The 21,554-nt window shown below is 56.7% G+C and overlaps 7 protein-coding genes across 10 annotated transcripts; all 7 read left to right on the top strand.

Annotated features, from left to right (window-relative positions):
- Positions 1-374: 374 nt before the first annotated feature.
- Positions 375-1,449, top strand: ABB37_01250 (putative mitochondrial heat shock protein-like protein; the record flags this gene model as incomplete). Of its 2 annotated transcripts, none has more annotated exons than XM_015797679.1 (1): positions 375-1,449. In XM_015797679.1, exon 1 carries the CDS (start codon positions 475-477, stop codon positions 1,447-1,449), a length of 975 nt encoding a protein of 324 aa, XP_015663199.1. In that variant the 5' UTR covers positions 375-474. The 2 variants fall into 2 exon arrangements, with proteins under 2 accessions (XP_015663199.1, XP_015663198.1); XM_015797678.1 differs by having other exon boundaries at positions 387-1,449.
- Positions 1,450-1,986: 537 nt separating this feature from the next.
- ABB37_01249 (hypothetical protein) lies at positions 1,987-4,426 on the top strand (the record flags this gene model as incomplete). The annotated part of the gene is made up of 1 exon (XM_015797677.1): positions 1,987-4,426. The coding sequence occupies exon 1, from the start codon at positions 2,195-2,197 to the stop codon at positions 4,424-4,426; it is 2,232 nt and encodes a 743-aa protein (XP_015663197.1). The 5' UTR covers positions 1,987-2,194.
- Positions 4,427-5,256: 830 nt separating this feature from the next.
- On the top strand, positions 5,257-7,191 carry ABB37_01248 (hypothetical protein; the record flags this gene model as incomplete). The annotated part of the gene is made up of 1 exon (XM_015797676.1): positions 5,257-7,191. Exon 1 carries the CDS (start codon positions 5,299-5,301, stop codon positions 7,189-7,191), a length of 1,893 nt encoding a protein of 630 aa, XP_015663196.1. The 5' UTR covers positions 5,257-5,298.
- Positions 7,192-7,788: 597 nt separating this feature from the next.
- Positions 7,789-10,754, top strand: ABB37_01247 (hypothetical protein; the record flags this gene model as incomplete). The annotated part of the gene is made up of 1 exon (XM_015797675.1): positions 7,789-10,754. The coding sequence occupies exon 1, from the start codon at positions 8,853-8,855 to the stop codon at positions 10,752-10,754; it is 1,902 nt and encodes a 633-aa protein (XP_015663195.1). The 5' UTR covers positions 7,789-8,852.
- Positions 10,755-11,314: 560 nt separating this feature from the next.
- On the top strand, positions 11,315-13,099 carry ABB37_01246 (hypothetical protein; the record flags this gene model as incomplete). Of its 3 annotated transcripts, none has more annotated exons than XM_015797674.1 (1): positions 11,315-13,099. In XM_015797674.1, exon 1 carries the CDS (start codon positions 11,564-11,566, stop codon positions 13,097-13,099), a length of 1,536 nt encoding a protein of 511 aa, XP_015663194.1. In that variant the 5' UTR covers positions 11,315-11,563. The 3 variants fall into 3 exon arrangements, with proteins under 3 accessions (XP_015663194.1, XP_015663193.1, XP_015663192.1); XM_015797673.1 differs by having other exon boundaries at positions 11,328-13,099; XM_015797672.1 differs by having other exon boundaries at positions 11,363-13,099.
- Positions 13,100-14,012: 913 nt separating this feature from the next.
- On the top strand, positions 14,013-15,497 carry ABB37_01245 (hypothetical protein; the record flags this gene model as incomplete). The annotated part of the gene is made up of 1 exon (XM_015797671.1): positions 14,013-15,497. One exon carries the CDS (start codon positions 14,013-14,015, stop codon positions 15,495-15,497), a length of 1,485 nt encoding a protein of 494 aa, XP_015663191.1.
- A 656-nt stretch (positions 15,498-16,153) lies between these two features.
- Positions 16,154-20,857, top strand: ABB37_01244 (hypothetical protein; the record flags this gene model as incomplete). Its single annotated transcript, XM_015797670.1, has 1 exon — positions 16,154-20,857. Exon 1 carries the CDS (start codon positions 16,292-16,294, stop codon positions 20,855-20,857), a length of 4,566 nt encoding a protein of 1,521 aa, XP_015663190.1. The 5' UTR covers positions 16,154-16,291.
- Positions 20,858-21,554: the final 697 nt, after the last annotated feature.

Genomic DNA, 21,554 nt, shown 5'->3' with positions numbered 1-21,554 from the left:
GCTTTGCGTTCTTTGCGATTTTACAACAAGTCCGCGCTTATCACACAAACTACTTTTTCCTAAAAGGAAGCGGTGTCTTCGACTTATCGGAAACAACAACTGCCACAGCCATGCGTACCGTCTAAAACAACTCTGTCGAGGAAATACCACTCCCCATTATCACTCAGGGGTTTTCCCCCAAGGGACGCCTTTGATGGTGTAGGGGAAGAGTCTCTCCTTTTCTTTTCGTTTTTATGTTTTTACGCCGAAGCAACGTGCATCAATCGCTTTCATTTCTCTCCGTTTCCTTCTTTTTCGTCTGTTGCTCTCTGTGCTTTGCTGCGATTGATGTATCGCATCATGCGCAATACATATATGTGTATATGTTATGCGAAGTCATTTCCGCAGCTTTGTAGCTTTCACAACAGCTTTGTGAAAAATAAAGGGAACTAAACATTCCAACACACACACACGCACAATCACATCCCAGAACAAATGATCGATTACTATCAATTTCTTGGGTTGAACAAGCGGTCGGGCGATGACGAGGTCGCGAAAGCCTATCGCCGCTACGCGCTCGCGTACAACCCCCTGTGCCACCCCGAGAATCCCGATCAGCAAGGGCTGCAGCGCAGCTTCAAAACCGCAGCGCAGGCCTACACGGTGCTGTCCAACCCAAAGGTGCGCTCCATCTACGACATTTACGGCGAGGAAGGCGTGCGTCACGGCGGCACTGGCCAGCAGGGCGTGCCCGGCGGGGTAGATCTCGACAACATCGATCCGAACACCGTCTTCAAGCGCTTCTTCGGGGTCGACAATCCGTTTCAAGTGATGAGCAGCCTGGACGGCGTGAAGGAAAACCAGCATGACTTCTTTAGCACCGCCGCTGGCATGCCGCCGCCGCCGCCGAAGTGCCCGCCGATCGAGGTGCGTCTGCCCATTTCTCTAGAGGATGTCTTCTACGGCGCAACGCGACGCGCCGTCTGGACTTGCACGCAGGTGGGCACCGCCGCGCTCGGGGCCGCCTACACCGCCACCACCGACGCGCATGAGGTCCGCGTGGAGAAGGGCGCCAAGACGGGGGATCGCTTTGTTGTGCCGAGCCGCGGCAACTCCGCGCCGGGCTTTGCGCGTGGCGACGTGATTGTGGTGGTGGAGGTGGTGCCGCACCCCCGCTTCCGCCGTGAGGGGGATGACTTGGTTACCACGGCTGCCATCTCGCTCCGCGACGCCCTGTGCGGAACGACGATCACCCTGCGCACGATGGAGGGGCGGGAGCTGTCGATCCTGATCGACGAGATCGTGCACCCGGCGTACCGCTCGCGCATTGCCGGCGAGGGGCTGCCGGCGGCTGCGGGGAGTGGCGAGGCGACGCGTGGGGACTTGGTGATTGAGTTTAACACTACCTTTCCCAGTTTCTTGACGGCGGAGCAGAAGACGGAGCTGCGACGGATTCTGGATGCGAAGTAAGGAAGCAGCTGTGACGAGGCGTATGTAGCTGGCATCTGTTTTTTCCCTTTTCCTGATGTGTTTCATGTCGTCGACGCCGCGTGTGAGCGTTCGTGCGTTGATGGCTTTACGACTCGATGTAAAATACATTTGACGGTAGTTCCGCGTCACTGACGAAAAGAGAAAAATATAGAAACCGATGCATAACAAACGCAGAAGATTCCTGCCGTGATTGTTGACGTGTAGCGAGGACAACATCTCCGAACTAGAGCGTCTTGGCGCATGCTATTCTGCTGTTGTTGACGCTTCATTTTTGCCGTGGAACTTCTCGGGCATTTGCTGTGATGCGAGTGATGCGCATGCTGGATCGGTGCAGTTGCAGCGCAGTGCGCCAGCGCAATGGTGAAGTGGCGTGTGAGGTAGCGTTTCGTTATGCCTCTTCCAAATTGACTCTCATCTTTTCGGGCTTCTCCTCTTCCTTTGCGCCTTCGGTGGTGTGTGTGTATGCACTGCCTCTTCTATATATGCAATGTCTGCTGCACCTTCTTGGTGTGCTCAGTGCCTCGGCAGCACCTCTTCTGCGCTCCCATTATTATACCTTCTGTACCAACGAAGAGTCTCTTCGTTTTTTTTTTTTAAGGAGTCTAGCTTCTTCTCCCTTGGCCACATACCAGCTCAGCACTTGCTTCCGTTTTAAAAGGCATTCTCCTTCTTCTGCTGTCCCTCGTTACCACTTCCACATCCACACAACCACACACAAGGAGGGATGTCAGCAGCAGTGGAAGCGAAATACCCCGAGGAGGACAGCTACGGCGAGGACGACTTCGAGGACGACTTCGAAAGCGAGGACACTTCCCATAAGAACCTCCCGCACGATGCAGTCCACGCATCCACACGACGGAAGGACGCAGAGGAGCTCTCTCCCTCTTCCTCTCAGCGCAGCACTACGTCTTCCAGCAAGCGAAGCTCACGGGCAGAAACTCCGCTGCGTGCAGAGCAAGTCGCGCTCCATGCCTCCTCTGCTGCCTCCCATACCTCTTCTTCGTCCTTCTCCTCGTCCACCTCATCCTCCGACTCGAAGGACTCCAGCTCGAGGAGTCAGAGCCACCTCCACGCCTCGTCACACCACTCACACGCCAACGACACAGCCGACCCGTACGCGGAGTTGGAGGAAGGGGCCGCGGCCGGTGTTGCTGGTGCGGAGTCGAAGGAGAATGACAGCGCCGCTGCCGCCGTCAACGCGGACGAGGTGCACAGCGATGGGGAGCGCCGGGCAGACGGCAGCCCAGTAGAGCCCCGCGCCAAGGACGGTAAGAAGAGTGCGGCGGAGGGACGCAAACAGAAGACGGCCCGCGCCGCCCACGGACGCCGCGGTGGCAACCGTGACGGCCACTCCGCCCGCCGTGCCCCGTCGAACAACACCGCAGTGAAGCAGCGTCACATCGAGCGTCCACAGGTCCCGCAAAACATAGAGGAATTGGAGGCGATGCAGGCGGAGAATGCGAAGCTTCGCGATGAACTGTTCGAGAAGAACCGCGACTACTACCACACCACCTTAGCACAGAGCATGAAGGGAGGGCACGGAATGTCGACAATGACGGGTGGCGGCACCGCGACCACGATGACCATGACGAACAACGGCGGTGGCGCTGGGTCGTCGATCACCCACCGCGATGTCGCCGCACGGCTCGTGCAGGAGTCTCTCATGGCCCACCGCACCTTGCAGATGCTACGTCTCGAGCAGCGCGATCTCACGCAACGCCGCGACGAGCTGAAGCAGCTGATCAGCAAGTACAAACGCGCGTCAAAGTATCGCCAGTTGGTTGCAGGGATGAAGGAAGATATCGTTTACTACCGGGAGGAGTACCGTGATGTGCAGCTGGAGGTGCGGTGCAACGAGAAGCTGCTGCTGCTGTCGGAGCACATGGCAGAGAGCGGGATCGGCGACCGCCGGGTGCAGGAGGAGATGCGCGCGCAGAACGCACTGACGCAGCGGCGCCGCGAGCACGCCCTACGCGATGCCGACGCTGCCCAGCGCAAACGCGACGCCGCGGCACAGCGGGTGGAGGAGCTCAAGGTAGAGCTGCAGCGACGTCGCGAAGCGGCGAGGGATGGCGGAATCGGGCAGTCCCCCAGCCTGCTCTTGGCGAACCGAGAAAAGAAGGACCGGATTCGTGAGCTGCGTGCGGAGCTGCATGAGCTGGAGTCGGCCGGACAGGGCGTGGCGGCGTCAGGCCGGCCGCGCTATCGCACCCAGCAGAGCATGCGCGACGATGCGGAGCGGGAGTACCTGCAGAAGCGCATTGCGGAGATGCAGCGCAGTCTGAATACCACAGCAGCGGCAAACACCAACATCAACGGGAAGGCCCCTCAAGCAGACGGGGCTGCTGCCACGCCGCCGGCGACTGAGGTGAATTCTACCGCACCGTCCACACCCCCGGTCGTCGCAGGGGCGAAGACGGATGCAGACGAGATCGACGTGTCCGCATGGCCGAATGCCCACCCGGTCGAGGCGACCTCCGCTCCCGCCCAGACAGTGCCTGTCTTACCTGCTTTCTCGTATGAGTCCGGTCTTGGTCCACACGAGCAGCAGAGCAGCGGCAACAAGGATGGACTCGGTATGTACCCCACGGACGGCGGCGCAGGGCAGAACGTGCACATCCCTCCCGTACCGCAGCCGCCGTACACCCAGGAGCCGACGCAGGATGGCGCGCGACTGCCGGTGCCGCCTGCCGTGTCCGATGAGACGCCGGCGTGGCTTGGCGGTGGTGTGGCGGAGGACGATGCACCGACAGGCGCCGGGGCTGCCAACCCGCCGCAACGGAACTCGTTGCTCCACGTGGAGGAGCACGACATCGGCGACACCTTCGATGAGGAGGACGTCGTCGATGACGAGGAGGAGTTGGACGAGCCGGCGCCGGCGCCGGCTGCAGCCGCTCCGGCCGCAACGACAGCGGCGGCAAAGGAGGATGATGGACCAGATTGGCTGAACTTTTAAGGAATCGTGAAGGCGCCGTAGAACGAGTGAGATTTCATCGGCGAAGTGGGCGGAAGAGACGCGATGCGGTGCAAGAAGAAGTGTTGAGAGCATGAAAGAGAAGATCAACGGTTGCGTTTGTCATGTATATGCTCTTCTGGTGTTAGCTTTTCAGCTTTGCTTCAGTTCTTCCTTTTCCTTTTTTCCTAATGCTTAGATCAACATGATGTACTCAGGTTATACGGCGTTCATGTATTATTACTGTTTTGTTTTTGCTTGGTGCTCCGCAAGCCTTGACTATCCGCTCGTAGCAAGCCCACGATCGGAAGACGGTTGGCTGTGCTACACCAACCGACACACGCTTTTTGACGTGTTTCTTTTGACGGGAAAAGGTGCGCAGAGTGATGTATATAGGATGCAGCGGCGGCGACGTACCATCTCAAAATGACAAAATAATAAACAATAATAATAAAAGGAAGGATGCGAGAAAGCACATTGCCAGAGATCGCTGAGAGACGCGGCTGGAGTGTGTTTTGCGAAGGGTGGCATATGTGATGAAAAATCTGAGAGGGGTGCGTCAGGGAAGCGCCATGTTTCGCTAGCAGACCATGCCCTCGGACATTCTAAAAACATCAAGAGGTCTTTTCTCTAGTGGAACGGGGAGCCTTCTCATTGTTGCGGTCAGAAGCCTGATTGTTCTGCCGACTAAAAGCATATTATGACAGGTGTCGACAAAAGAATCCTTTTCTTTCACTGCTCCACCGAGCCTGCGCGTTTGCTCCATGGCACTCGTTTCTTCTTCACTGATCCTGTTTTTCTGTTGCTCTTTTTTTTCATCCCACTTACTATAAGAGCTCTTCATCCGTTACTCTTGTTTCACCGTAGAGCACGCCATGCAGCGCATATTGCGGAGCCGTCGACCACAGCTGCGATTTACTCGTAGGAAACTGAGCTGTAGTGGCAGCTGCAGTAGAACTGTAGGCGCGGCAACTGCGCTGGCATCCGTCAGACATTGCGTCGCGCTTCTTGACCAGCACCGCAGTACAAATCACGTGCATATCGTTTCCAAGCGCTTTACGAGTAGTGAACATGACGGCTGCAAAAGTAGCAGTGCAAGTGACCGTGCGAGAAGCGTCACACACAGCGCAAATGCTGTCCTCAATGCACTCGACACGGTGGACGCGTCCGATCGCAGTAAAGGTGCCTCGGAACTTCCGCATGCAGCGCGGTTAATCACGTCTTCGCCCGCTCCATCTCCTAAGAACCGCTCTGAGGGCGAGAACAGTAGGACACCCCCCACCGCGGATGAGGAACGCACGTTGAAGGATCCCGCTCCGGAGTTCTCGCAAGGTCTGAAAGATTTTTGCTGGAGGGAAGACGAGGCAGTCAAAGGCATCTTCAAGCCCTCCGTGCTGTACGCCGTGAGTTTGCGGAACCGTATCCGTCTCTTTGGCATGCCGAAGGGCTACCCCGACACCACCGCCGTTGGCTTCCGCCGCTTCTTTTACCTGTCTCAGGCGAACTCGTTCATTGCCGACTTCTCTGCCTGCATTGGCTACCAGTCGCTGCTGAGCGGCTTCTTTCTTGGGTCGTCGCCGCAGATGTGGATGCTGAAGGACTTGTTCCCAGCGCTGTTTGCGGCGTACATGGCAAATCGAATTGTCTCGTACGAGGGCCGACCGAAGCAATGGTTCTGCGTGAGTGTGCTTCTGCGGAACGTGACAATTATCGCCGACATGGTGATCCCCACCGCGGTGCCCAACCACATGGTGCTCTGCGCAGTGGGTAACGCGGTGCTGAAGCAGTCCTCTGCGCTGATGTTCTTCATTACGCGTGCGGCGGCGCTGCAGCACTACTCGATTGACAACAACCTGGCCGAGCTGACGAAGAAGTTTAACTCCTTCAGCATGGTGACCTTCACCTTGGCGACGGCACTCGCGATTGTGTACTGTACGTTTCTCACCAGCTTCACCACCCAGCTGACGACCATATTGGTGTGCTGTGTGGCGAACTTGGTGTTGTCCTACATGGCCATGAAACCCGTGGCGTTTCGCATTCTCCACTTTGCCTCGATGCAGGTGTTGATGCCAGCCTACGTGCACAACCCTTGCGGCGTGATGACGCCGCAGGAGGTGTCGGATGCGATGGGCATCCGCATGTCCCCCGCCGCAGCAGTGAAGGGAGGTCGCGCAACGGCAGATACAGCGCTGAACTTACTGTACGTTAGCCCACCCGTCGACAAGCTGCTCATCCGCTCAGACAGGTTGCACGAGGATGTGCTGTACCGCAGCGCAAACGGTGCCTTTCTGTTGGCGATGTGGCGCCCCTCCGCGATGCCGCTGACGCTGCGTGAGTCGTGGCGTCGCTATGAGCTGCCGTCCCTCCCTCGCTTCCTGCGCGAAGGGCGGTGGCGGCGCTGCAACCCCGTCTTGACGGAGGTCGAGAAGCGGTTTCACGGTCATCGGCTGTGTCTTCTCGTCCAGCACCGCTGCTCTCCCAAGGATCTCATCACCGCCTATTTGATCATGCACACGACCGTCCTGCAGCACGCAGCCACGGAGGCGGAGTTGCGTACGTTTGTGCGGCGGTGCCACGCGGAGCAAGATGAATGGGACGCCAAGGGCGAGACCTTGCACAATCAGTTGAGGGAGGCAGGATGGGATGTGAACCGGCCCGCGCTGGACCACCATGACTTCCGCGTGTCGGAGCTGCTGGTGCAGCGGCCCGCGGTCGACTCGAAGGCAACGACCGCCTCCTCTGTCAGCTCGTCTGACATCGATGGATAAAAGAAGAGCGAGAAAACAATGAATGCCTTCTTTTACTTCTTCCTTTTTTAAAGTTCTAACGATAGTTTTGTTGTCAAGAAAACTTATCCTTTTGGTTTTTTAACTTATACTATCGAACTCGCTTCTGTTTTCCGGCGGATGTTGCTCATAGAGGAGAACGCAATACGCCAGACACATGTAACTCAAAATCACAATGGAAATGTTTGCATGGGAGTGTAATGAAGCATCAACTAACGACAAAGTCCACAGCAGTCGCAACATTGAGAGAAATCTGAAACTTAAAGCGTGCTTTTCGTTTGACCTGCGGATTTTTCTTGTGTGTGTGTGTGTTCCGAATGGACGCAGGTGGTGGGAGTCCGTTCGTTTCTCGGTGTGCTGCTCTTTTTCTTCTTCAGAAAGGAAGAAGAAAGCGGAAGCGTTAGTTCTCTTCTTTGTACCTCGTCGTTACCACCTTTGCAGGCGGCGCACTCGACTTTATGAATCAACTGTTCAACTTTCGCATTCCGCACCCTTTTCTATCTCTTTCTCTCTTCTACTTTCTCATCTGACGTTTTCTTCCCGAGTGCTTTTCGACTCTTCTCCTGAACGCCGCAAAAAGCCTTCGCATTCGAATCGTCATTTTCAATGCCGCGTGCCAGTCCATTCATTCTACACATCTGTTGTTCTTCCTGTCAAATCTTCCTACTTACTCCACACCCTGTCACGCCTTGCTGTCACGCCTGTTCTATCATCCGCGTACAACGATTGCCCGCCTTTTCTCTCTCCTTCTACTATAGAATAGCTGCATTATATATATATGAAGATCGCGAAAATCGAACTGTTCCAGCAACTTTCTTCTTGTCGATTTTCACAGCGCTTCCATCTTCTGTTTCCGCCTTTTGATCTGCACAGCGACCTTCAACGGAAGGAACGAGAAACCGCCCTGTCGCCGCCTTTTTTTCTGTTCCTTTGAAACATTCGTTTCTGTTCATTATACAGGTGCTTTTACATCTCCTTTTTCTAGGTTTTCCTTGATCGCTGTCTCCTCGTCTTGCTCATTTGAATCCGCGTGAGGCAGCCTCTACCTTACCTAGACGTTTTCACGTCTCCTAGCTAATACGTTTTCTTCTTCTTTAAAGGTTCTCTGCACAACAGAAGCTTCGTCGTTGTCTATCGTCTTTGTTTAACCTGCGCGCAGTATGTTCCCCAGAGCACTTTTATTTATTTATGTTATTTCTTTCTCTCTGTAGAACAATTTACCCCTGGGGCATGCGCAAGGTTCTCTTTCGTTCGTCATAGCGAAGGCAGTTTTCATCACGTAGGGGTGCGTGTATACATATATATATATATATATATATATATTTGCTTTCCTTCTTTTATTTATTCTTGGACATCCTAGGTGTCTTGCATCCGCACGCAACCACCAACGCTGACGCACAGCTGAAGTTTGTTGTGACGCGTCCCCCGGCTAACGATTCTTTTTATTTCTTTCTGGAGAGTTAAACTGAGCACGGCTGGACTCTGTGGACAGTTTCCGTGGCTTTTTAATATCATCGAGTGCAAACTGCAGCACTGAAACGAGAGACGCACGCCCCAACTAACGTGTGTGCGAAGACGAAACCTCATTTATATTTTTGTTAAAAAAAAGGCAGGAACCTACTGAAAGTGATTCAGACTCGATAATGCTCCACGCCGTGCTTTGCAAGCCTACGAGGCTGGCGCGCTTCAGCCAGCGTGTGAACGTTCTCGGCCAGCGAAAAACAACCTGCGCGGGAGGCGCAGCGACGAACCTCCGCCTTGTTGTGCCCTGCGCGTCTCGACAGCGCATGATGGTGGATGCGGCTCCGCTAACCACGGCGCAGCGCATGGAGAGCAGCGGCCGAGACAACAAAAGCAGCAGCAATAAGAGCGCCGATAGAAGCGAGCGGGCCCATAGAAAGGATCACGAGGCAGCGACGTCTGCACATGCGGCCACCACCACTCCGGCTCCCATTGCCGCCGGCTCCGCCAAGCCGTCGTCTTCGTCGCCGCCCTGCAACTCGACGTTTCGCCCCGCGTGCGATGATCACCGGAAACACGCAGAAGACAGCAGTGCCAAGAAAGACGAAACTGAATTGACGCTGTGCTTTTCACAGGGCATGACGAAGTACTGCTGGAAGGACCTCCCCGGGGCACCGCACGTGCGCACTCCCTCCGTGTTACATGCCGAGAGCGTACGGAACCGTATCCGTCTCTTTGGCATGCCGAAGGGCTACCCCGACACCACCGCAAAGGGCTTCCAGAGCTTCTTTTACCTCTCTCAGGCGAGTGCGTTTGTGTCCAACTTCGCCTCCTCCATCGGCTTCCAGTCGCTGCTGAGCGGCTTCTTTCTCGGGTCGTCGCCGCAGCTGTGGATGCTGAAGGACTTGATCCCCGCCCTGCTCGCGGCGTACATGGCAAACCGTGTCGTGTCGTACGAGAACCGACCGAAGTTTTGGTTCTGCGTGAGTGTTTTCATGAACAACATCACGGTGATATCGGACATGATCATCCCCTCCGCCGTGCCGAACCACCTGCTCGCCGCAGCGATTGTCACCTCCACCGTGAAGCAGTCGGCGTCGCTGATGTACTTTGTGACGAGGGCGGCGGCGCTGCAGCACTACGCCATCAACAACAACCTGGCCGAGCTCACAAAGAAGTTCAACTCCTTCGGCATCGTCAATTACACGGTGGCCACCGCACTCGGCATTGTGTACTGCTCGTGCGTTGCCAGTTTCACGGCGCAGCTTGTCACGGTGGTGGCTTGCTGCCTGGCGAACATGTACCTGTCCTCCAAGTCCGTGACGCCCATTACGTTTCGTCTGCTGAACTTTGGCACCATGTACTTACTACTGCGGGCCTACTTGAAAGAGTCCGGTCGCATCATGACCCCGTTGGAGATCTCCGAGCTCCTTGGTGTGCGCATGTCCCCCCTCATCGCCCTGAAGGAGGCGGGCATTGAAGTCGACGTGGCGACGGAGTTGATTTACGTATCTCCTCCCCTCGACAAGCTCATCATCCGGTCGGACGCGTTGGACGAGGACGTGCTCTACGTTAACAACAACGGTATGTTCATGCTGGCCATGTGGAAGCCGGCACCCATTCCCCTGACTCTGCGTGAATGCTGGCGGCGTCACGAGCTGCCGTCGTTACCGAACTATATTCGCGAGCGGGGCTGGCGTCGGGTCGATCCCCGCGTGGCGGAGATGGAGCGGCAATTCCGCGGCTACCGGCTCTGCCTCTTAGTGCAACACAAGTGCACCGCAAAGGATCTGGTGACCGCCTATTTGATCATGTACTCGGCGGTGCTTCTGCACGCGACGACGGAGGAGGAGTTGCGTGCGTTTATCCGGCGATGCCATGCAGAGCAGGATGAGTGGCACCAAAAAGGCGAGGCCTTCCGTGAGCAGCTGGGGACGGTAAACTGGGATGTGCAGCTGCCGGCGCTGGACCACCACAACTATCGCATGTCGGAGCTGCTGGCCCCGCCCTGCATGCGTGGAAGCGCACCGACTTGTGCCTCATCAGCGACGCCAGCTGGTGCAGCCTCGGCAAGCGAAACGTAGCTGGGAGCGTTAGGAAGGAGAGTTTTGACGGCCTTCGCTTCTCGCTCTGGGGATGAAAACCACGGAAGGTGACACACTCTCCCGTTTTCGTGCAAGGGTATGCGTGCGCGACACGCATCTGGCCCCGCTGACGTGTCGGTGGCTGCTTGTGCCCCGTAGCGACCGTAGGTTAAGAGCGAACCTTTTTATCTGTATATCGATGCGCTTTAAGATGCTTCGAAACTGTCTTCTTGAAGGAAAAAAACGAGGTGCTCCTGCACACTCCTTTTCGACTAGTGTGACCACATTGCGTACTTATGCAGTTAAGACGCCATTTTTATCGTTTGTAAGTCTCTCTCTCTCTCTCGTTGTCCACCTCGCACCCTATGCGGACTGTGGGCACGACGGAGAGCAGCACTCATCATCGCATCGCGAGGGAGTGGGGCGCGTGACCTTTCAGCAGTAGTCTAATGAAGTGTAATGAACGTTTCTTGCTCTCCCACTCCACCTTTCTTCCGCTGCTCTTACACTACTGTTTCTTCTTCCTCCCCCTTTCTGCATCTGCGGTCAATGGGGGACCAGTCTGCACCTTCAGTAAAAACAAACAAACACACCGCGGCTTCGTTACAGGGTACAGTTAAACGACGCGAACACCGACACTCTCCCCCCTCCCCTCCCCAAAACAGTCACCGTTTTCCTTCCTCGCTATCTTCGCTGTTGACCTACGCAAAAGAACAGCGGAGCAGAGCTGCAGCACGTTCCCTTGTTTTTCCAACCAGCAAAGTAGACTCGTTATCTCCTCATTTCCTTTCGCACAAACACAGTAAACGATGGCGCTTGTCTCTTCCAGCTTTGCGGAGCGCTACGCGGAGCTCACGTCGCGTGTGCCGACCTTAACGGAGAGCCTGCTCGATGTGCAGCGAGGAGAGGTGTGCGAGCGGCGAGAGGTCGAGGCCCACGAGCAGGCCGGCTTCCAGGACGTGTTGCACGTCGCTGCCATCATGATCTCGGACAAGAAGGCGCTCCGCCACCGGTCCGCCGCGTTATCGGACGCCCATGCCCTCACCGTGTACAAGCAGGAGACGGCGGTGTGGTTTCCGGCTGCCCCGCCGCGCAGCGTGAACTTTCGCGCCAACCGTCCTCTTCGCGCCTTTCCACACGCTGCCTTCAACGACATGCTGGATGAGGAGCGGGAGCTGCGGCAGTGGCTCTACGGAGTTGAGCGTCACCTCCGCCAGCACGTGGAGGAGGCGTGCAGCCGCTCGTGGCTTTACCTCAACATGCTGGACGACACCGTCAGCAAAGAAAACCGTGGCCGGCAGCGTCTGATGAAGGAGGCGGACGACTCGTTTGTCGAGCTGAAGCAGCGCTTTTTCCGCACCGTCCCGGCCGATTACTTCCGTCACGTCATCCGTGCGCGGTACGGCTCCAGCCTTCCGGCCCCACCGGCGGAGGACACTTCCATCGAGGCACAGGAACAGCGGGCGCGGGCGGCGCTGTGCGACGAGGAAGTGGCGGCGTGCAAAGATGTCTTTCAATACTTCCAAATTGCCTACGGTGTGCGTCTGTTTTCCCTCAACCATCAAGAGGTGATCGAACGGTACGAGTTGGAGGAGGCGGAGGCGAACACCCTCTTTCCGCTCATTGCGGGTTTGTGTCGTGCCGATTTTGGCGGCGCCTTCTACCATGTCCCGGCGCTGGCGCTGCACATCAGCTCGAACTGCCCCAGCCTGCGGGCCCTGTGCCTCGCACAGCTGCAGCCACCGTCGTCGAAGACAGACGCGACGGCTTCCAACTCCGAGCCTCCTTCAGTGTCCACCACACCTGCCGCTGCGGAGGCAACGGAGGTGGTGAAGGAGGTGGAGTATACGCAGGAGAGCGCCGAGGACACGCAGGCGGTGCCTCCCAGCGCCGTGGAGAACAACGAAGACGAACTGGCGCCGGCGGCGGAGGAGACGCATCCGGACGTTCCTGCGCAGGGCGACGAGGGCGAAGGCAACGCACGGGAGCCAGAGGAGGAGGAGGAGACACTCGCTGTGGACGAGGACGTACTGGTGGTGCCGGATGCGACGGGTGCGACGGATGAGCTGCCACCGGTGTTGTTTGTTGTGGAGGAGGAAGCACCACGTGCGGCGGCTGAGGAAGAACCGGCGGCGCCGTCGCTCTCGCACGACGGCTCGGAGCTAACGTGCTCTCCGCAGCCGCTGCCAAAGTCGGTTTTCAGCCGTGTGGAGGTCTTTCTCGGCGACCCGTTTGACGAAGAGCCAAACCGCAAAAAGAAACGAAAACAGTCGAAGAGGAACAAGACATCACTCTGTGCGTGTGGGGCGAAGAGGTCCAAGTCAAGAGAGAATGATGAATTGTAAGGCAGCCGTGTATGTTTCTACATATATACATACTGCTTCAGCGCGCGTCACATAAAGTTACTCGTTTATTTTTTCCTTTATGTTCTTCAAATGTAAATCACGCGTTGCTTGCAATATGAATTCCGATTATGCGGCGTTAGGTGCAATTTTTGTTTTTAACGCTTTTCCTTCACTTTGACAAACGAGAGCTGGTTGCTGTATTTTGAATGTACGAAAGAAATGTATTTAACTGTCACGGGCATGCGATCATGCGTGGCCTTCTGTTTTTGTACCGTTTTTCTTTTCATTCTTGTTGGAGCTTTTGGTTGTTTGTGTCTTCATTCGTACGTCGGCGTTTTTCATGTTTTCTCACTTCCTTATTGTTAACTTCGTATGCAGAAGTGGAACGCTCTCCTGAGGAGTGATATGCATCGAGGTCTCGAGACACACACATATATATATGTATATATGTATCTCCTGTTTTGAAAAGGATTGGAACGACAACAAGAGAAAACCAAAAAAAAAACTGAAAGAAGTCGAATGTGCCTAGAGCAAGATGTTCTTTTCATCTCTTTTTTTCCCCTTTTCAGCTCTTACAGTCGTGCGAGCGGTACAAACAGTGTCTTCTGCGGCTCAACTGGAGACAATTCCGCTGCAGGTCATCTCCGAAGACTTTTCCTACACCCTTGCCGAAGGTGTGTTCGGAGAGTGCTGCGTTCGTGGAAGGAGATACGTCACATTCTCCATGGCTGTCAACTGCAATCGGGCGGGTAAATCCGTTGAAATGAAGAATTCTCCTTGTTTCTCTTCTCTTTTTTTCGTACACTCGTATATCTCGTTTCTGCTGCGAACCACGATTCGACAGAAATTGAAACGGCGGCGGTGGTCAGAGTGTGTCGTCCACGTTTATAGAACACAGTCCACAACGTCGTAGATGAGTTATCAGTACAACGTGGAGGTGATAAGCACCGTCCCAGCTGACGCACTCGTCGGCGCTGCGGATGGCGCCAAGTACACCATAACACTGCGATGTGTTCGTCGCGACGCCGTCTTCCGCTGCACAGAGGTGCCGATTTCTTTTGAGGTGCGTAACGCACCGGATTACGACCTCCTCGAGTGCGCGCTGGTCTCGCGGGACGACGCACACACCGTGCTGGCGCGCGCCACGATGGCCCTCGTGATGGGTGGTCCGCATCGCACCGTCGGCGCGGTGTGGGTGCCGCTCGAGCGTGTCGGCTCTTGCGCTTCAACGGAGAGCGGAAAGGCTCCTGCACAGCCGATCGCACGGATTTTTGTATCATGGACCATGCTGACGATGGACGGTAGCCCGCTCCGCGCCTGTGCGCTAGAGGTACCGCCATCGTCGTTGACGCGTGCTACTCCTGCAGGCGGAGAAGGAGAGCCTGCGCAGGCTTCTGCCACCCCCCGTACGAGTGTCGAGACGTCTCCTCTTGCTACGACGGATGCTGCGATAGAAGGCGGTGGCGCCGCGGTGGCCGTCTCGTCTGGCACGTCGGCGTTCTATCGCGGGTTGGCTGCCACCGGGTTGTACATCGGCGAGATGCCGTCCGTCGGTCCAGGAGGCAACGCTGACTCTTTTGCCTTATCTCCCCACGTTTCCATAGTGCTGGATGAGAGGCAGGAGGCTGCGCAGCTGCGCGGTGGGGAGCGTGGCAACGGTGGTGCTGGTGGTGGTGCACGGCGCCCGCTGAGTGAACCACCGTCTGCCCTTCACAGTGTTGTTATCGACAGTAAAGAAGACGTTACGGTGGTGGATGCGGAGATTCAGCAGGTTCAGCACGTTGTTCTTTCAGCGTTTCCGAAGTGCAGTGTCTCGACTGAGCTTCCTGCTTCTCCCCCTCCTCCTCCACCGAGCGTTTCTGCGGTGGCTACGAAGGAAACTGTCGAAGGAAGTGGTGAGTCTTCCTCTCATCCTTCCACCTTTGTGAACCTCTACGCGACAAGCACGCAGAGTATTGGCGATGTACCTTTTGAAATGCGATTCCGCAATCTGCATCTTGTGCCCTGCCCCCTCGTACTCGATCAGTTAAGCCAATCGATGCGGCCCTCTGCTTGCACCCCTGCTGATGGCGGTGCGACTTCCTCCGCTGCAGCTGCTTCATCGACGAAGGTAGGTAGCGCGTCGAACGAGCTGTGGAAGGTGTCCCATCGACACGGCGCTGCCGGCTCCACGCTGAGCTTGGCGACCTCAGCGGTGGAGTCCATTCGCCTTGAACACGAGGCGAGGCAGAAGAGCGGCGCGCGTTCTTCAACTGCGCCTGCGGGAGCGGAAGGGAAGGCCGGTGCCGCTGACGGCAATGCGCCTGTGATGGGAGTGTCTGGGGCATCGACGTTGACGTTGCTCCGTCAGCAGGCGATGGCAGCTATGCGCCAGCGAAAAGTGGCGTATAGTACGTAGGACTGTCCTTGCTCGTGTTGACACGTAATAGACTCGTACCCATACACCCCCCTCTCCTACCCCACAAAGCCACACATATGCTTTTTATTATTCCACTTCGACTCCCGCAGGCTCTTAGAGTGCGCTCTTCTAAGGGAGCAGCGCGCACATCGTTCCTCCTGGGTTCTTGCTGCTGGAGAGGCGCTGACAAAGAAGAGTGCTGTTGCAGCAAAGCGCTGCTCTGTTAGATTTCTGATAGATGATGCTCCGCGATTCTCTCTGTAACGGATTTTGTTTGCACGCAACCGTCGCAATCCATCATTTTTTTTTTTCGGTACAATTATAGAAACCAGTTCAAATCGCTGAAACGACTTCTGTTCTCCTCTCCGCAATACGCTGGCCAAAGCGGCGACGGAGCCGACTGTATCGGGGATATCGGCTCGCTGGGGGATTTTCTTCTCTTCCTGAACGGTAGACCAACCCAGTCGTCGCTGCGCAATGAAGATTACCTAGTAGGTCTCGTTCAGCTTTTGCCGCTTATTTTCGCAAATATCGAATCCAACTTTATGGCCTTGATGTGGCCACATACGCACATGCGCACCCCGGCACACCCCATGACGCGTCCTCTCTCCTTACGTTTTCGCTCTTCTTTGCCTTGCATTTATAACTCTTCTAAAGCTACTATGGCAGCCGTTGCGGCGGCGGTTTGATGGGCGCTAAACAATAAACAACATAATAGTAATTATACTTAATTTTTCACTGCTGGAGAGCTTCATTGCAATTTGCCGCTCCTCCTTTTCTTTCTTTCTTAAAAGATGCGCCGTGTTGTTTCTCAAAAGTTGAGGCGGTGCGCGTCTTCACCGAGCGCATTCGGTGGCACGTGCTATCAGGCCTCCACCAAAGCCTCTTCTCGAATGAAATGCGAAGCGCAGAAGTCACCGACAGCTTCTTCACGCAGGCTGAAAAGGTCAAAAACGGATGTTGATGGACAGCAGGCGGTGACGACACCTCCGTCGGACCGCAGAGCATCTCCCGCGTCTTCGCCCGAACGAACCACGTCGTCCGCCACGCCGTCGTGGGTGCGGAACACCCTGCACTACAACGAAGAGAGGGTGCAGCAGCTGGCGAACCTGCTCTCCGGTGTTCCTGGGGATATTGCCTCTCCGGTGTCGGAGACTCCGAGCACGGGTGCAGGCTATTTGTCGTCTGGTGCCAAAAGCGTCGAAGAGCAGCTGCGACAACCCGGCTGTCAATCAACGGACCGGAGAAGACCGGCGAAGTCCGGGACTCCCGTGCTTTCGCGGGATCGCCCCACGAATGCGAACCGAGATGCTTCCGCTGCCACCCGGCGCCAAGGCAAAAACACCTATATGGGAGCATCGCTGCTTAATAAAAACTGGAGTTCCATTCTGCTGGACTTACCAAAAGACTCTGCGACTGCAGCGCTGGTAAGGAACCTCCTCTCCCTTCCAACCGCACGCATGCACTCCCAGGGCCACGCATGCGCGTCATCGTCCCATTCCGCAGGCACAACTCCCGAGCAGGAGACGCTCTCTGCGCTGCTCCGTGCCTCGAGGCTGCACTGGCACGTCACATCGCAATGTGCTGCTCCTTTCCTTCTCTCTTCTTCGGTGGAGAAGCCTCTCGGAGACAACGTTCACCATCTCTGTGTTGTGGCGTCTGCACTAGAGGCCAGCCTCAAGTCGTTGCGGGAGGCCGACGGCGCCCCTGCGCAGAGCTCCAACGGCGCGGCCACCACTGCAGCAAAAGTGCAAAAGACTACTGCCGTTGTCGATGCGGCAGACAAGCACGACACACACGTTACCGGGGAAGCGATGCGGGACTCAGTCGGCGCGGCGCAGCAGCGCAAAGAGTGGCAACACACATGCGTCACGAAATACAGTCAGCTGCTCACAGAGCTGCTTACCCGGCTGATAACTGAACTCGCCGCGTACAATAGCCAGCAGCAGCAACGGCAGCAGCAGAAACGCTCTCTCTCTTCTTCACAGGTTCGCATAGATGTGCTTTTATCGGCAGTTTTATCGCTCCTACATGCTCTCGATATCTGTGCGATCAGCCCAGAGGAGTTACCAGATCCTGCGGCGTATGGAAGGACGGAAAACGCCTCCTCCCAGCACACATCAGCAACGGTGGCAATTCAATGCAGTTTGCTGGAGCAGCTCTGCGCAGAAGTCGTTGTAGCCATGACGCAACCGAATTCTACGCTCAGTTCGTCCGGAGAACGCTCTGAGACGTCTGCAGATCGGTTTCATGCGCTGCCGTCGCCCGTCGCCGCCGTGCTCTCGACCAGGAAGCAGCTGACCAACCTTCAGGCGAAGCTGAAGGTGTTGCCGAGTTCTTCGTCAGGGCAAGGCTGCATCCAAGGAGTGGTGTCCATCACGTTTCTCTTCTACGTTGTCGTCCTACGCAGAGCACTTGCCGAAGAGGTATCTGCTGTGCACGCTACGGTGTCCGTCACGCCAGATGGCGCAAACTCGAAAGAAACGACTGGTCCGCAGCGCCAAGGCATCATCTTTTCAGGCAATGAGATGGTGGAGTTGGCAAAGCAGGCAGAGACCCTGCTGACCCTGCTGCACCCTCAACAGGACCTGTCTCAGGCTGCACTGGCAACGATGCAGCACCGCACGACGAGTCCCGCGCTCAGTAACTTTCTCTCCTTGTTGTGGCGGCACTCCACAAAGGTGCAGGCGGCACAGTCGCGGTGGTCACGCGCAAGCTCATCTTCTATTTCAACGGATGCATCGAGAGCTTCGAAGGGCCATACAGATACAGCGTCGCCTTCAGCTACGCTGCTCTCCCCGGCGTCTCGCTTCTGGGAGCAGCACCCAACACACCTGGCGCTGCTTTTAAGCTCCTACTACGATCTGCTCGCTGTGAGTGGCGAGTTGCTGCCAATGGCGCTCGACGACGCCTCTGCAGAACCGTCGTCGAAAGCGACTTTGGATTTGTCGTGGGTCGTACCGTATTACAGCCGCGTTATTCGTATCGGAATGGCCCTGCAGATGGATGCAGCACTGCTGGCGGCGGCGCATCTCGGTTTGGAAGCCTTCGCCCCTCGGTCTCCAGACACTCCGTTGGAGAAGGTGGTTGCGTTACGGCTCAAGTCGAGACGTGCGAAGAAGCTGAATTCGTCGTCCGCGACCGGACGAAGCGACGCAGGCGTCACGCGAGCGGCAGTCAAAGGGAGCGGCAGCGACGCGGATGCGCGCGACAAATCGGCTGGCACCAATGACGAGCAGTGTGCAGAGACGGATGATCCTAGCCGTCACTGGGCTCGGGTATTTCGCCTCTCCGGCGGTGTACGCGTGGCGTGCTGCGAGACGTTGTACCGTGCAGTAGTCAACATGGCGACCCTCTGCAGCAGCGATCGCACTGCTGCAGCACGGCTCGTGAGCGCCGGCAACGGTGCCGCTGCTGCCCGAGACTCTTCCCCTTCCGCCTCCTTCCGCTCTTCTTCAGCTCACAACACGACCCCTCCGGCTATCGTTCTCGTACACGCCGTTTCGCGCGTGTTGTTTTGTGTCCCCCGCACGGAGTACTTGCTCGGTCTCTACACGGACGAGCTCCTCTCCGCCGAGGCCGCCGCGGAGCAGAGCCGACGTGTTTACATCGCCTGTGGCGGCGTCTTCTTATGGCTGCGTGAGCTGTCCCCTCCGTTTGACACTCAGTTCGCGCGCACCGCACCGCCGGACACGCCTTCGGCCGCTGCGGTGGCAGAAGCAGCTCTACCCGCAAAAGCCAAGGCGGTGATGTGGCTTGTATGCGGTACAACGAAGGCGAATGCCCTTGAGGCTGCCTTCTTTCTCACCTACCTCCTCTACCACTGGCCTTCGCTCACACGTTATCACTACCAACAACCACTCCAACCGCAAGCGCATGGACAGGGCGTTTGTTCGCACGCAGCCGCCCACGAGGGAGCGAGTCCGTTCATGCGCGCCCTGTCGGCCGACGGCGTGGCAGCTGCGATGCCGCCCACTCCTGTGGACTCCTTCATTTCGGCCACCGCCGCCGAGTCGTACGTCGCGGAGACGCTGTTCTTCCTGCAGCATGACACGGCGAGCCTTCTTCGCCACGTCCGCATCACCGATCGTTTCCACTACTTTAGCGGAGAGAAGAGAGACAAAACGAAGCTAATGGAGGAGTCGGCGCTGCAGCGCCGACACGTGACCTCGACCTTGTCGGTGGTGCGGGCCTACGAGCAGCAACCAAACTTTGTGTGGATGCCGCTGGAGACCGCCCAGGAAGTGCTGTTTCAGCTGAGTCACTTTCCCGGCTTATTGGTGCCGGCCACCCCGGAAGGGGGGACAGGGGCGGCTCTGACCGGACTCCGCAGTGAAGGTGACGAGGAGGCGGAGAGTGCGAAGGTGATGGGGAGTCACGGCCACGCCGGCGTGCAGGCGTACACCAAAGTGCAAGTGGGCACCATCACCTGCACCTTTGCCCGGGCTCACGGTTACCTCGTCCGCCGCCTTCACGTGCTGGGCGGCATCTTGCGCGAGTACCGCAGTCTGCTGCTCTCGTCACCCTCTCCGCACGACAAGCCAACATTGCCGGGTTCAGCGTCGCCGCCACCTCGAGTCGAGTCCTCCACCCTTACCAGAGGACAACAGAACTTAACCAGCACAAAAGCATCCGCTACCCCTTCGTCCTTCTCCAGTCACCTCGTCGCCAACGCCGCGCATGCCCCGCAGGATGAGTGCCATCGCAGGAACAACTACCGCTGGGCCAACCCGTGGGCGACGATGCTGCGCGAGGACTTTGCCAGTCTCCCGGCCGAGATGGAAGGGTCTCCAACGTGGACAATCGGCGTGCTGCGGACGATGGAGCGAATGGAGCTGATGATGTACGACGCTCACCGTCGGGGGCTGTTCATGAATGTCGCAAAATCGCAGCGGCAGTACCGACTGCAGAAACAAATGCAGTCGAATGAGATGGAGCCGTCTGGGTTGAATGGGGTGACGTCACCGGAGGAGGAGGACGACGAGAGAGATGGGGGTATGAGCGAATTACACGAGGCCAGTCACATCACTGCGAGAAAGCCGCTGGCGCACGAGATCTGCGTGACTCGCGCGTCGAGATATGTGCCCCTCGGTGTTGCACTGGACGGCAACGGATGCGTGCTGCGTGTCCAAGAGACGGTGAGCGCACCGACAGCAGCCGGTGCGTCGTACGGTGAGACGGAGGAGGTGACGTCGCCGTTTGCGGCGGCCCTCGCTCGTTGCCCGGCTGGCAGAATCGCTCCAGCAGAGGTGATTGGGCACCGCATCACGGCAGTGGATGGCGTTGCAGTGGAAAACGGCCGTGCGGTGGCGGCGCAGGTGCAAGACAAAACCACTTTTGCGTTGACGTTCGAGGAGTAGCCACCGTCGCTGGCAAAACCCCATTCTGCTTTTGCCGTCGCATTTTTCGTGTCCTGTTGTCTGGCATCCCCATCGGTGGTTATTGACACTCTCGGCGTTTGGCAATCGCGAGCGGTCCAGGGGAGTGCTTCACATAAAGAAGCAGAGCTGTTTGTTGCCTTCTTCACAGAAGCATCCGTGTGCTTTTAAACGTATTAAAGAGAAAACAAGCGTTGTACAGAAAATGAGAAACCCATGCATCGCCTCGCCACATCGGCGTTGCCAAAGGCCCTCATAAACTCAAACGCGGAGCACAATGGCTAGTGAAAAACGTACCAAAGCCATTAACGAGGTTTTCCTTTGAATCGATACGGGACTGGGCTCTAGATCACGCTTTGGAACGTCTTCTCCCCTTGAAGTGAAGAACTGGAGGGTTTCGGTGCTTCCTTTTGGGCCGTTCTCGCCTTCCCATGTGTAGCTTTCCTCCTCGTTCTTCCTCCCTCTTTTTCTCCATTTGGAGTACCGCCTTAAAAACACCAACAACAGCGGCTTGTTTTGCTGTGCAAATCGTCTGCATTTCAACGTATCATTTCTTTCTTTTTTTTCCTTCTTCCCTTGACCACTACCAAGGAAGCACGACAGAGCGTTTGCTCGGCCTTTCGTTGGCATCGGTGCGCCTTTGTCTCCTTCGCATTGGGGGTTCTTTCACAGGCTCGTT

Source organism: Leptomonas pyrrhocoris (genome assembly GCF_001293395.1).
Source record: "Leptomonas pyrrhocoris isolate H10 chromosome Unknown, whole genome shotgun sequence".
Taxonomy (NCBI): Eukaryota; Euglenozoa; class Kinetoplastea; order Trypanosomatida; family Trypanosomatidae; genus Leptomonas; species Leptomonas pyrrhocoris.
This window is presented reverse-complemented; position numbering and strand designations above follow the sequence as displayed.